The sequence below is a fragment of the Vespa mandarinia genome, chromosome 7 (genome assembly GCF_050613455.1).
Source record: "Vespa mandarinia isolate Hongniang chromosome 7, ASM5061345v1, whole genome shotgun sequence".
Classification (NCBI taxonomy): domain Eukaryota; kingdom Metazoa; phylum Arthropoda; class Insecta; order Hymenoptera; family Vespidae; genus Vespa; species Vespa mandarinia.
This window is the reverse complement of record NC_140816.1, coordinates 4,750,110-4,765,425: the sequence shown is the minus strand read 5'-3', so window position 1 is coordinate 4,765,425 and position 15,316 is coordinate 4,750,110. Positions and strand designations below refer to the sequence as shown.

Below are 15,316 nucleotides of genomic sequence, written 5' to 3'. Positions count from 1 at the left end.
TTTTTCTTTTCTTTCTTTTTTTGTTTCTTGTTTCTTTCTTCTTCTTCTTCTTCTTCTTCCTGTTTCGCAAAAGAAAAATAACCTCGCGAGTGGCTCGAACGAATTCTTTTTCTCTTTTTCTTTCTTTCTTTTTTTTTCTCTTCTTTTTTTTTTCCCCTTTATAGTTTCTCGCCAAAAGAGATTGTCTCAAGATAATGCAAAGAAGAGGAACCGAGCTCTGTTATATTCGTGAGATTTAAGACAACGTGCCGTCTTCTGGTAAACAAAAGCCACGATAAATTTCGTAAGTCGGCGAATTAATAAAAGATTACACCACGGTTACTGCGGCCAGCCGCGAGATAAGAAGACTTGGTTCTCCTTCTTTCCTCCTCCCTCCCCTCCCCGCTCCCTTTCCTCTTCCTTTGCTAGAGCAGCCCCGAGAGCACAGCTAAATCATCGGATATCTTGCCTTGGCGATACATAAACCACCCTTCGGGCTTACACATTATATGTTGTTGTGTGATACAGTCGTTCCTCCCTTTCTATTACACTACTACCATCGCCATCATTACCACTACAATCTCATGTTCATCCTTCTGTAACTCGTTATCGTGGACCGTACGATGACGAGCCAAGTTCGGAAACGAGGAGGATCGTTTGAAAAAGAAATCCGGATATTTCTGACCGTGATCGTGTAATTACTTGGTTTCTTTTTTACTTTTTTTTTTTTTTTATAGTCGACGTAATATTTATCATTCATTTAATTTTTTTACTTTATAATTATATCTTATACAACTGATTAAATAGAAACCGTGTACGATTTATGAGAACTACGTACGATGTTTGTTTGCTCTTTACGAAATAAGACGACGGATTCTGGACAAATATATTATTGGCCCTTTATTAATTGGCAAGCAGGACGAGAACTTTGACAGACAGATAGACTAAGAGATAGATAGATAGTTAGAGAGAGAGAGAGAGAGAGAGAGAGAGAGAGAGAGAGAGAAAGAGAGAGAGTTAGGGACAAACCCCGAGAGTATCTTCTTTGATGTTAAAGGACACGGTCCATTTCCTTCGAGAAAGTTCAATTAATTAAACCTCTGCAATGTGAGAGCTAGCTCGTGAGAATAGCTACGTACATATCTCCAAGACGTTGCTAAATCTTAGGTTAATCAAGAATCATAACCATGTACGTATAGTTATACACATACATTTTTATATATATATATATATTTTTTATTTTTTTTTTTTATCTTCGACGAGGATTCTTTCTCTAATCGATACGATATTCGCCTTACGAACTTTCTACACGATGTCGACGCACGTTAAGTCCACGATATTACGACATGAAGGAGGAAAAGAATAAGAAGAAAAAGAAGATGAAGAAGAAGAAGAAGAAGAAGAAGAAGAAGGAAAAGAAGAAGAAGGAGAAGACAGAAGAGGCGGCCAGTAGAAGCAGTGATCTATGGTGGGATTACCGGTGGCGGTATTTCTTCATAACCGTTTCTCCCGGTCGCTACTCTTTTCTGTTCTTCCATCGTTGCTCTCTAACCCCCATCCCTACTCTTCTCCTTAGTCCTGCTCTGGCTCGTCCTGCCAGGAGCTAGCGATCTTACACGAGCTACTTCCTTTCCCCGCTTCTTCTTCTTCTTCATTCACTTCTCTCTCTCTCTCTCTCTCTCTCTCTCTTTCCCTTCCTCTATCTCTGTCTTTCTCTCTTACTCTATATCTTCCTACACTGGATACGTAGTCACAAATACGCGCGCGCACGCACACACCCACCCGTGCATCTTACTATTCCCGCGCTCAGCACGCGGGGGGTTGTATCTTAATAACATTCATGAGCTCAGATATACCCGGCAGATTTATTGCTCCGGCAGCCGCGAATCCTGCGAAAACCTCAAACCCAACCCCCTTTTCCTATCCTCGCGTTCCTCCTCGCGAGACCTTTCCTCCACTCCCTTACATTCACCCGCCCCCTCTTTTTCTTCTGCTTCTTTTTATTCTTCCCTTTTATTTATTTCTTTTTCCTTTATATTATTTTTCTTTCATTGTATCTTCCTTTCTCGCTTGGTTTAATAATTAATACGTTTAACTGCCGGTGAACGGAAAGATTTATTTATTCACAGAGAGCCATAAGGCTTAATAGTTCTTCTTTTTTTTTTTTCTTATCTTTCTTCTCTTCTTTTTTTCTCTTTTGTTTTCTTTTTATATCCTTTTTCCACATTTTTTACTTATTATTTCTATTTTACTTTTATCAATCGAACGATTCCCATAAGAGACCCTATCTACTATCAGCATCCCTAAAACGCGATCACCCTCCACTTTCTGTATGTATATACGTCATCGATCGTTTTGGATTTTACTATTTATGAATCTCTTGTGTATGTAAATAATATTAGACGTATATGTGGAGTAAGTTGTGTAATAGTCATGTTAGAATGGAGATTAATCATGTATGATGTTTAGAATTTTCGAAGTTCGAAGAAAACTTTCAATTTACAATACAGATAAAACAAACGATGGTCTATTTTATATTTCCTTAAAAATTGTTTCAAACCATATTAAACTTAATAGAAATTATAACGTATTTTTTTGTTCTCGTTTTTCTTTTTCTTTTTTTTCTTTTCTTTTTCTTTCTCAAATTAAGATCAAACGAATCTTTTGCAAATGAAAAGAAAATCTTGAATTTATGATGGAACGCAAAGAAGAAAAGAAAGAAAAAAACAAAAAAAAATAAAAGAAGAGAGGTAAAAGATGATCCATCATTGTTTCGAAAGACAATTTCATTGGAATCGCCTTTAAGATAGAACTCATCGAAATTTCTCGAGAGAACGAACCCCATCGTGGTAGGGGGATGTAACCGGCCAACTCTCTCTCCTTCTCTATTGCCACGCGTCTACGTGTGCGTATGTGTGGGTGTAGTATAAGCTTCTCTCGTGCTGCGCAAGGCAATACAGATTTATGTAAGTATTTAGCGCGGGCTCTTTGCTTTATCGCAAGTCGCCCAGCCAAGACGTCCTCCTCCAACTACTTGCCGGTTTTACTCTCCCCCACCCCGAGCCTCCGCCCTCACCTCCGGAACTCCCTTCCTCCCTTCCATCCCACAAAAGTTCTCTCTGACCGTTTGAAAATTTTCAATTATTTTTTCTACCTTCTTCTTTCTCCTATTTCTTCTTTTTCTCCTCCTTCTCCTCCTCCTCCTCCTCTTCCTTCTTCTTCTTCTTCTTCTTCTTTTCCTCCTTTTCTTTTCCTTCGTTTTTTATTTGTATTTTTCCTCCTTTTTTATTTTTATTTTTTTCTTCCTCGTTGGACGAGAATCCTTACCGACAGAATTCTCTTCGATAATCCTATAGGGGATCTTTCTTGGCCGTCTGTTCTCGTCAAATTTTACGAAAGATCTAGATATTTTTATATAATATATCTATACACACACACACACACACACACATACGTATATACATAGGCATTATATATATATATATTTATTTATATATATACATATGTATATATACATACATATATATATATATATATATATATATATATATATATATATGTACATTTATTTTGTCATACATACGAAGATGTTTCTTAGCATTAAGAGAAAATGGTCGTAAACGTTCCGTTTGATAATAATTTTACGAACTCGCAGGACGATCGTAAAGTTAATTTAACGTTCTCGGTGATAACGTGAGATGGATATTATTATGCTTGCCGGCTTTAAATCCCACGTTGAATAAACATGCCGCTAAGAAAGATCGAGTCGAGTCTACCCAAGAGGAAATATGTCCGTAATATCCCTGATCCTTCCACGATTCGGCGTGTACGAGGCTACGACGACCTCGAGCTTTCCATCTTTTCTCTCTCTCTCTCTCTCTCTCTCTCTCTTTCTATTTCTCTCGTTCTCTCATTCTCTCTTTTCCTCTTTCTCTCTTTCTCCCTTCCCGCAAAAGGTACGCGTGTATCGGATCAAAAGGACACGACGATGTACGCGAAGTAGGAAGAAGGATTCTGTTTGGCAGACCATAAAAAGGCTAAGAGGCCAGTGCTATCGTATCAGCACGGCTTTTCCTTCGAATCCTGATCTCCTTTCGGCACCGACCTTAAGCCCTATGGAATTTCTTCTGATCTCCAATGAAAAGGACTAAAAAGTGATATCTCGAAATTCGTTCGCGATTACGGACTCATGAAATAGAAAATATTTGTCGATATCTTACGATAATTCTTACCTTGGTTTATCGAATGATCGATCGAAATTCTTTTATTTTATCATTTTAACGAACATATTTATATCTGTTCCAAATGCAATTAAGCTTTAATTAAATGAAAGAAAGAAAGAAAGAAAAATCTTCCTTCAATAACATTTTAAATCTCGTCGATATAAAGAAACGCAGCAAATGATTTCGTTCATTCGGCTACGATCAAAGAAGAAGAATGAAATCAATCGTAATGGATATCAAAAAAAAAAAAAAAAGAAAAAAAAAAGAAAAAGAAAAATCATTCGATTTGCTCGCAGAAAAATTCGGGATTATCCATTTTTTAAAATCGGGATTATCCATTTTTGATTTAAGAAAGAGAGAACTTAACTCGATTTTGAAGGATTCGCGGAAAAAAGCAGAAGAAAAAGAAAGCTTGAATCCTGTATGGAGTGGAAGAGAGAGGTAAAGGACTCGCGTCGGTGCTCGCTCGATCTTAATACTGTCTTAAGCCCGGCAGAGCGCGACATAAATTATGTATCGTCCGGGCGTAAGATGCCGCCAAGATCCCAGGAGCACCTGGTATTCCTGCTTCTCCTTCATTCTCTCTCTCTCTCTCTCTCTGTCTCTCTGTCTCTCTATTTATCTCTCTTCCTCTCTCTTTCCCTCTATCCCTATATCTCTCTATCTTTGTCTCTCTTCGTTCTTCCACTTCCTACCCGCGGCAGTTTATACGCGTCCCACATCGGCTCGCCAAGAACGGAGCTCCCTAAATTTTCTCAAAGTCTATAAGGGTTAAGGAATTAAGCGAGCTTGCTGCCGGCAAGTGGACGAGAGAGCGTTGCGAGCCTACCAACGTGAACCTTCGATACGTTTCACCCTTCAGGGCCATAGTAGTAGGGTGAGTACTTGAATGCCTCTCTCTCTCTCTCTCTCTCTCTCTCTCTCTCTCTCTCTCTCTTCCTGCCTTAGGGCTTAATAACCGGTCCATGAGAAAGAGAGTGAGATGGACGAATGAAGGAGGAGGTTCTTCGGCAAAAGCCATTACAAGGATTTCTTTTATTTACGGTCGCGAAAAGACCTTCTCTATACCTACCTACCTACCTACCTACCTACCTACCTACCTACCCACCTACCTACCTATCTATCTACTCTTTGGCAAGAGTGAACGAGCTAAGTGGTATGATCCTTCTCTTTCTCTACTTCTACGATAGATCGTGCCGAATGACCGATTAAGAAGTGACCACTTTACTGAGCTTAACGTTGCGTTCGATCGTGTAATATTTAGCCGTAGATCAATTAAGAGATCCCCCTGTCCTTTAACCATGATCTCAAGTATATTCTTGGCTTTTTTTTTCTTTTTCGTTTCTCCATAAGTAGATATATAAGGTATCTATTTAGATCATAGAAAAATAATCAAACGACAATATTCTTATTATCTCATTTTTGATTATTTATTTTATAGTATTTTTTAGTAAGCCAATCATTTGTTTTCAGTATCGAAATAAGAAAACGTTGTTAAAGTTATTTTGTCTTATAAATCATAGCCGTCTTACCATTTAGGCTTAACCATGAACGTCTAATCCATTTAATCTTTCGCTATAGATCAATTAAGGCATCTCCTCCTACGTATTCGAGGGCATTTAACCTTCTGATTGGTTTATCTTCTTACTCGTTCCTTTCCGAAATATGTAATACGAGCCACGTATCGTCGTACGTGAAATTGACGTAAATGTTCCTGCTCAAGGGATACCTCAGACGATAGTGTTAAATTAACGGGATTAATTAGTCCCAACTTACGGATTAAACGGTCTGCTCTTTTTCTCTCTCTTCTTCTCTTGGGTTCTTCTCTCCTATCACACGGCTCATTACTTTCAATCGTTGATCTTCTCGTCCGATCCTTTTCTCGGTGATCATAATTTTTACTACGGTCGTTGCTAGTAATTCGAGGAGGGAGGGATTAAAGAATGAAAGAACGAGAAGGAGTGCGAGAGAGAAAGAGAGAGGTAAGATAGGGCCACGAAGTGAGTCCGTTTATACGACCTCATCTACCACCCTTGAGGAAAAAAGCTGAAGGGAGGCAAAAAGAAAAAGAGTGAGTGAGAGAGAAATAGATAGAGAGAAAGAGAGAGAGAGAGAGAGAGAGAGAGAGAGAGAGAAAGAGAGGGAGGGATAGAGAAAGAGAGAAATAAACGCTTCGCATCCCTCAAGGATTATGAGGCCAATCCTGCGGCTAATTTGCGAACTCCCGATTTCTCGTACTCCTTCGTGATTCAGTCTCTTAACTCTCCCTGGACTCCCTCTCTTTCATCCTCGTTGTTTTCTTTGCCTTCTCGGCGACCCTTCGTGATAACGTTCTCAACCTTTACCTATCTTTTATTTAGCTTGAAATTTCGCAAGGGAGTACAATATATTATAAATCTTTTTATAAGTCGCTGTGATAACCGGAAATGGGAATTTTATCGACGAACCTGTTAGCCTTTTCGATTTTTATCATTTTTTTTAATTTTTTGAAAATTCATCAATCTATATGTTCGTGAGTGTGCTGATGAAATTTTGTTATGTTATAAATTTAATAGTCCGTCTTTTAAATAATAAAAGAAAAAACGCGATATATGGATTCGTATAGTTTAATAAAATATCTAATAAAATTGAATATATGTACATATACATTTTGATTAGAACAAATTTTCTTTATATAAGATATAATTTTGTTCATTTTTAGAAAAAAAGAGAGAGAGAGAGAGAGAAAGAGATATATTTTAAATTATTATTTGAATTTATTCATATTTATAATTTTGAAAATTTTTCTCATATCTCTCTCTCTCTCTCTCTCTCTCTTTCTCTTTCTATCTCTTTTGTTTCCTCTTTCTCTTAGTCATAATAATATCTGGCATATTCGTTTGATGTGAAACTTCAAAAGGCATAGGTATTCCTCGTAAAGTAACAATCTGAAGTGAGTTTCGACGTAATCGACTCGCTCTTGTTCGTAACAGCTACGTTGAGATAGTTTTTTGGTCGTCTTATCGGTCGTATCCAACAATCTAACCATCCTGGACAACATTATCTATGGCGAAACGTCCGGCAAGCGTTTTGAAACAGAATAGTTAGGCATATCCTAGCCGGCTGATAGGAGAGAACGCCGCGAGCTCTTCCTCTTCTTCTCTTTCGACGCATTTTCTCTCTCTCTCTCTCTCTCTTTCTTCTTCTGTCTCTCACGCTCCATTATTATTCAGGAACTTTGCTGACAGCTCTCCGGATAGGAAGATAAGAACGTCCTATGAATGCCGAAGCGCACACAATGCTCCCTTACGAACGAGACGTACTCTCTCTCTCTCTCTCTCTCTCTCTCTCTCTCTGTCTTTCTCTCTCTCTTTCTTTCTCTCTATCTATCTATCTATCTCTTTCTATCTCTTCCCGTTCGCATATCGTATCCACCGAAAATTTCTCGAGAGAAAGAGAGAGAGAGAGAGAGAGAGAGAGAGAGAGAGAGAGAGAGAGAGAGAGAGAGAGAGAGTATGAACTCGCGAAATACGCCGATAAGAATTGACTCCTCCTATTCCCACTCCACTCTCATCTTTTTTTCTTTATCCTCCTACTTCTCTTCTACTTTCTCCCTTCTCCAACTCCTTCTCCTACTCCTTCATTTTTTTTTTTCTTTCTTTCTTATATTCTCGCTAATTAATTCGTCTACCAATAGAGGCCAGCCCGTAAGAGACGACACTTTTACGAGGAAGAAAAGGCGAACCGTTTATACGTCATGCCGATTTATCATCTGCGTGAACGCGCTCGAAAATGCTCGTAACGGCTGACAAATTAAGATCAGATAGAGGGATGATCCTCGAGGTTGCTGACTTTTAGATTTTGCATGAGAAGACCCTCCCCCATCATCACTCCCGCTTCCCTTCTCGCCACTTTTTCGTCCTCATCTACCACTTCCTCCTCTTCTTCTTCTTCTTCTTCTTCTTCTTCTTCTTCTTCGTCGACGACTACAACGACGACGACAACTACGACGACGACGACTACGACGACGATGACGACGAGTACGACGATCTTTTCGCTTTCCTTCGTCATGATTCGCCTTATACACTCCTTTTCGACGTTGCTCTCATTTTTGCTTATCCGTCCGACCACTCCTCGATGCTTCTTCTACCCTTTTTCTTTTTTTTTTTTTTTTTTTACCTTTCTTTTCTCTCCTTCTCCCGCCCCTTATTTCGATGGGATTAAGATTTCACTGTCTCTCGGTTTTCTTTTCCTTTCCTTTTTTTATTTTTTTTTTTCTTTTTTATTTTTTCTTCACGATTACCTGTCAGAGTTGAGTTAGGTGAATTTCGTTTTTTAAGAATTCACAGATAAGATTTTCTTCATTAAATTGACATACTTATATATATATATATATATATATATATATATATATATATGTATATTTTAATTCGTATTGCAAAAGAATGGACTTTCATGAATATATGATATCAAGATTACGATTAATTTATTATATTTTTATATTTAACGAATTCGTAAGGAAGATTGGAGGAATTTACTTATGAAGGTGCAATTAGTGATAATATAAATGCGATGAAATGAAAGAGAGAGAGAGGGGGAGCGGGGAGGGGGAAAAAAGGAAGAAAAATGAAAGGAGTGAAGATAAAAATCGAAATATCTAATGAGAGTCTCGTTTTCATAAACGTTCCTATATATTTTCATGGAAACGATTCTTTCGTTCCTCTCGATAATATTCTTGGTTTCTACGAAAGGCGGAGACTCGATAACGATAACAAGGGGGATAACCGTCAAATGTATTATATATAATACCTGCATAGTCGAGGGATAAGAAGAGGCGGGTCGTGGCAAAGTCGTGATTCGATGTTTTGCGAACGGAACGAGCCTCGGTTCCAAATGGATCCTTGTAAGACGTTTTAATTGGACAAATCCTCCTACGTTCATTAAATCTGGGACGCTCTCAACTGGCATCCAGAAGGACCTATCCTCTCTGAGTATATATATCATAGTCGTCGTTGACGACGATATCCCTTTCGTCATCTTTGTGCGTCACTAGCCACTTGAACGAAGTGAAAAGATAGAACGTACCTGTGTTCGTCTATTGACAGATAAGAACGAGATTTATTTTGCCCTCGATCTTGTCTTCCTATTTACGAGAAGATCATTGAAAATGTAGTAATATCAGAAATTTAACGATATCGGCGAAGTACAAAAATAAAGTTAACAAAAATAATACGTCGATTATTATCGATTTATTGAAATTTAAATAAATAGGTCATTTGTATAATCCTATTCGTATCTTATAATATTGAATTATTTCAATAGAAATAAATTTTCATTGATCTCTTTCAAATATCTCTTTTTCTTTGTTATTTTCTACTTTATTGAAATGTTTAAGTATTAATGTAATATTTATAAATGGGAAAATATTGGAGAATTTAAAGCGACACAACAAAGTAACGTAGAAAATAGTAGTCTCTTATTATCGTGAAATTCTCGTACTATGTGTATATGTAATAAATTGAACGTGGTTACATCGATAGAAACATTCTCTGATTCTCATTTGTAGAGAAGTATTCATTGATCGTCGTGACGCTTGAGTTAGGGTTGTTTCGATGACAGCTCCGTTGTCTTATCTCTTAGGGACGAGATTTCGGTCGGTGGTTGTCCTTTGTGCGAGGACAAACTTGAAGACGGTATCGACACGTACCTATTTGTGTAAAGATATATGTATGCATATGTATATACGTATATATATATATATATATATATATATATATATATATATATAATATGTGCATACGTCTCTCTTCTTCGCGTAGGTTCAAAGTTAAACAAATATAATAACTCTTATGAGAGGAACTTTAACAATTTATCGACTTTGATAATTATCTGTTGTAAGAACAGGCCTATATATCTATCGATTGTCCTTCATCGTTCTTTATTATTATCTCTGTATCTTGTTTGATAGTTAAAAATTATGTCAAATTAAGAATATTCTTTGAAAGAGACAGATATATAAATGTGATATTTAAAGTTAAAATAAAAAGAAGAAACAATATTGGATTTATATAATTTACTTATTGCAATTTTCAATGGAGAATAACATTTGAATATTCTTAATCGAATATTCATCTCGTGAAGTAATTTAATAAAATGTAATTATTTTTTCTAATGATATACATACTTACTCTATATAATCGTTGAATCTCCAGCATGTGATGGAAATTCTTTAATGGAATATATGATAAAGATGTCACTGAAAGTAGACGATCGATCGTGACATACAGATTTATTCGACATCGTTCTCGTATTTACATTGATCAAATTCCATGTTAATTATATTAATCATTACGCGATATAATTACAATAAAGATGGCCGACAGCGTGTCGACACGATCAAAGTAATAGTGCATTCGAGTATTCGGCTTTTTTTTTTTTTTTTTCTTCTTATAACAACACGATTCGCATTCGTTTTGAGTTTCTTCACGAATCCTTTCTCGTCCTCCTCCTCCTCCTCCTCCTTCTCTTTCTTCTTCTTCTGCTCCTTCTTCAGTAGAGTTGAGCTGAGTGTCTCTAGTTTAATGCGATTAAGGTAAAAGGAACTAATCTGCGTGGTATGGATGTTGTTGAGGTGACTCTCCTTCGAATAAGGCCATCTTCAATCGCTTACATTTGGCCCTACGATTCTTGAACCAAAACTGCACGTTCTTCGGCTCCAATCGTGGAAATTTCTGACGATAGGGCATTCGATTTAATTCCTCCGTGTACTTGAGAATGAGCTGCGAATCGATCATGATATACTCTTTTAAAATCACATCCAGACATTTTTACAAATTTGAGATATTTCTCTTTAATATATCATTTATTAATTTTATATGAAGATATAAAGATGTATGAATTAATTCTGTTAATTGGATTATTTTCAAAGCATTAAACGTTAACGTATACTTCGATTAAAATTAAATATTATAAATTGATTCTAGTTCTTCAAATGAAATGCAACAACAATGTTAAAAGTGTTTAAATTCCTCTGAGGATTTTTCAAATTTTCGATTCAATTAATGAAAGATCGTTCCAACCTAACAATTTGTTTGAGTTACTTGAAATAAATGAATTGTTACAAAAATATAGCCGGCCGTTTTAAATAAATTTAATCAATCTAACGTTTAGAGATTCGTATTATTTTTGAATGTGAAAAATATATGTCAATATCATCGATGATAATAAAATGAAACGTACCGCATGGCTCGGATGAGTATTGTGAGTGAACCAAGTCTCGAGCCTGGGTACTTCCGTCACGGGATCAATGAATGTCCGATTTCTCTTTCTCCTTTCGTCGAGCATACTCGTCGGACATCCAGCTGGTCCACGTGGTGGCAAATAATGTGACATGTACATAATGCCGTGTCCGAACATTGGACTTGGTACTAATGAAAATCCTGGTGGAAGAGGACCAGTCGGTCTAGCCTCTTCGTCCTCGGAACCAGATGATACTCTGGTGTCCTCTTGTTTGACCAAAGATGGCGTCGAAGGTGGCGGTTGTTGATCCTCTGGTCGTGTAGTCAAGGACAATGGACCGACCGGTGGGCTACTAGGTGGGCAGGGCGACGGTGACGTCGACTGAAGCAAATGGACGAGACGAGAGTGTCTGAGAAGCCGACTTTTAATAGAGGCTATTCGAAATGATCGTAAATTCATCGTTTCAAAAGCAACCGACCAGACTTGGGCCGAGCTAATTCATTATAGAAGCTAAGGATTGTTAACTACGAGCTCAGGAAAGAAAAGAAATAAACCACGTTTACCGACCGTGAGGTTATAGTGATACACGATAATCATAAGAAACAAAGATGTCTAAATAATTATGAATAAATAAGAGCGAATCAATTTGGAAATAAATTTTCTTCGCTTAATTAGATTGATTTAAAGAGTGAATATCGATCAAACGGTTATATTAAAATTATTTATTATGTCTGACAATATCTATATATCTCATTATACACATATATGTCCTAAAAGGGTAAAAGTAATTCGATCAGCTTTTATGATCTCTTATATAAAAGTTAATTAGAATATTATACCTGATGCCTAGAGTCTTCCTCCTCGTCGGAACAATCTTCACTAACAATACTGGCGCCTCTTGGACTCAATCCTGGTGGACTGTAACCGTTGACACCCCTGGTCTCAGCTCTCTTTTGAGCAGCCCTTGCGTTTTTAAACCAATAAACGACATTGTTCACGTCCAATGGTTTTCTACCCCGTCGTGACTCCAACGAATTTAATTCCGTCACGTAATGTTGTATTTGTTGTCGTGTTGGATGCTGATTCTCACCGAACCAACGTTGAAGTCGTGGTAACTCGAGTTCTGGATCGAAGCTAGTTCTCATACGTGTTTTATGAGAGTATTGTAAAAGTGCTGGATGTGGTGGCCCAATCGCACCACTCCCAGCGCCAATTGGTCCGCTACCATCTGGTTGAGGACTTTGAGTATGATGATGATGATGATTCGAGGATGGTACGATCGGATTCAGACCAAGACCCAATTGTTGTTGCTGTAGCCAAGACTCAAAATTCCTCTTGGTCTCCTCCGACAGATCGTTGCCGCCTCTACAGAGCGACAACAGTGTCATCTACGGCAAAATGGGAATCCTCTTGAAATTACCTGCTATTCCTGCATTACTTGGATTAAACGAGTGCAAGATTAGATCTCCCAAGTATATATTATTGGTCATATTGAAATACTTGAAATACATATGTATTAATAATTCATATCGTATCTAGAGACCTCGCTTTAGGAAAATATTACATTTGATTTTATACGATTGATTAATTTGAAGAATTATAAATATGAAAATCACTCGAGATAAGAAAATTAATAATTACTGGAGAGTAACGATGATGTATGATGCAATGAAGAAAAAAAAAAAAAAAAAAAAAAAAAAAAGAAAAAAAAAGAAAAAAAAGAAAGAAAGAAAAAAAAATGAAAAGGAAAAAGAAAGAAAGAGAAAAACATTTACATCAAAGAGAACGATTATAATCGCATAAGGAATTTCTTTTTTCTCTTTTTCTTTCTTCTTTTCTTTTCTTTTCTTTTTTTTTTTTAAACCGGTCGAAGATTCGTTATGCAAGGACATATAAGTGTGATTGAGAGGGAGGTGAATCGCGTAAGATCCTGGCACGCGCGTCTTCTTTTAATCGTGTTGACACAAGTGGGCGTTGCACGATGCCGATAGCCGTCCCCGAGGACGGCGCTCATCGTCATCGGGCATTAAGTAGTCAGATTATGGAAAAGTTCGGAGTCGTAGGAAGTAGTACGGAGAGTGTGCCTTATCTGTGGGATGATTTATAAGAACAAACAGGCTCCGCGAGGTGAGGATCAAGCAGCTCGACAAAGTCTTAATAAACGAGGTAATCCATTCCGTATTCCTGACGCATCGTGCCGTCATTTTATAAATCATAACGATCGAATTGATCTTAAATTGAAATATTTTATGATCTTTAAACAGACGAATTTCATTTTATTTTTCTTTTTCTTTACCATTACCTCTCCCCTCCCCTTCCCCCCACCATCTCTCTCTCTCTCTCTCTCTCTCTCTCTCAAAAATACTAAAAGCATAGAATGTAACATAACGTAAATAAGTGTTATTTAAAACCGTTCATGTTGAACATGATTTATACAACGCTTGTTTTTTTCGACATGATACAGCGATATTTCTTTGAGCGAACACTTAACGTCGGATTGATATATCAATCAAGAAGCTAAGAATTGTGCACGGCCTTGCTTCATTCGGCATGAACTATTAGTCTAAGTACAATGTCTTGAAGTTTACATTTGCGATATGAAAATTGCGTAAGATGAGAGGGTCATAATTTCAAGCGACTTTTTTCTTTTATTTTTTTTTCACACCGAATTTGTAAAATTCTCTTCGTATTTCGTGTAGATATACGATATCAATCGGATACTTGGAGGATTTTTCGTATTGCGGATTTGTTAGTCATAAATTCCAACGATGACGAGAACGAAAAAATAAGAAATATTCTCGAGAAAGTCTTGTCGTTTAATTGTACCAGAAATAGCAACGATAAGGTTGCCTTTAATCAGATCTATTACAATTACCTAAGAGAGTACATACTTAGGAATATTTTAATACTTAAAGTAAATTATCAAAAAAGATATATATTAAATATATATATATATATATATATATATATATATATATATATATATATTTAAGTATATTTATTTTACGAGTAGATCATAAAATGTTTGTTGATAATTTCTGTTTGTTTAAGTAGTCAGAAGAAATAAAAAAAAAAAAAAGAAAGAAACAAGAAAATAATGGAAGACTACTAATTAACCTTGTAATTAAAATAGACGCCAAACGACGCGTCTTTAATTCGTTATTATAAACTGACAGCAAAACATTGAATCTTCATCCATGAGTTTTACAACGGCGCACTTAATCTTTCAGTCAGGTTAAAGCGGTGTAGATTGGTAAAGGCGTCATTGGCCAGACAGTCGTCGTAGACTTCTGCTCAGAAGATTTGAGAAATCGTTCAGTAAACAGTCATCATCGTTCTTTGTCTTCGTCGTCGTCGTCGTCGTCGTCGTTGTCGTCGTTGTCGTCGTTGTCGTCGTTGTCGTCGTTATTCAAAAACGTATCAAGTGGCTTATCTGAGACTCTACGAGTAGCTGCGCTTCTCTTCGAGCCTGATTTACACGTATTTATTATTCGCGAAGGTTGACGCAGTTGATGATGTCTGTCAGCTGATCCCGCCGAGGTACGGGCCAGTAGTAAATCAATCGCCTTTAAATCCAAGAGTAAACACACGTATGAAGAATGAATTCGTAATTTTGTCAACAACAAGCATCATCAGAGGGCTAACGCGATTACTCTAGGCGGCGATGGTGGTGGTGTTGATGGCTTACGAAAGTAGATGGAAAATTTACTCGAGACTATACGTTTGATTAAAATTTTGACGTTGGACGATTATGAACGATACGAAATATAAATTTATCGAGTGACTCGATCGTAGATATATGCATATATCTAATAAAATGTGATAGTAGAAAACGCATGAAAATGATATGTTTAACGATGATGTCAGAGTTCGTTAAGAGTCAATCAATTATTCTT

General features: G+C 37.0%; 2 protein-coding genes across 2 annotated transcripts in view; one reads left to right on the top strand and one right to left on the bottom strand.

Moving 5' to 3' along the window:
- The window catches only part of LOC118440523 (solute carrier organic anion transporter family member 2A1), a 120,738-nt gene that overhangs the window by 33,817 nt on the left and 71,605 nt on the right, over nucleotides 1-15,316 (top strand). The window lies entirely within an intron of this gene.
- dve (SATB1_N and homeodomain domain-containing protein dve) overlaps nucleotides 10,456-15,316 on the bottom strand; it is a 51,825-nt gene continuing 46,964 nt past the window's right edge. The window contains exons 5-7 of the mRNA XM_035863689.2: nucleotides 12,260-12,808; nucleotides 11,421-11,801; nucleotides 10,456-10,960 (exon numbers count right to left, since the gene is read on the bottom strand). Coding sequence (XP_035719582.1) covers nucleotides 10,784-10,960; nucleotides 11,421-11,801; nucleotides 12,260-12,808 — 1,107 coding nt within the window. The 3' untranslated portion in view covers nucleotides 10,456-10,783. The remainder of the gene's footprint in view (nucleotides 10,961-11,420; nucleotides 11,802-12,259; nucleotides 12,809-15,316) is intronic.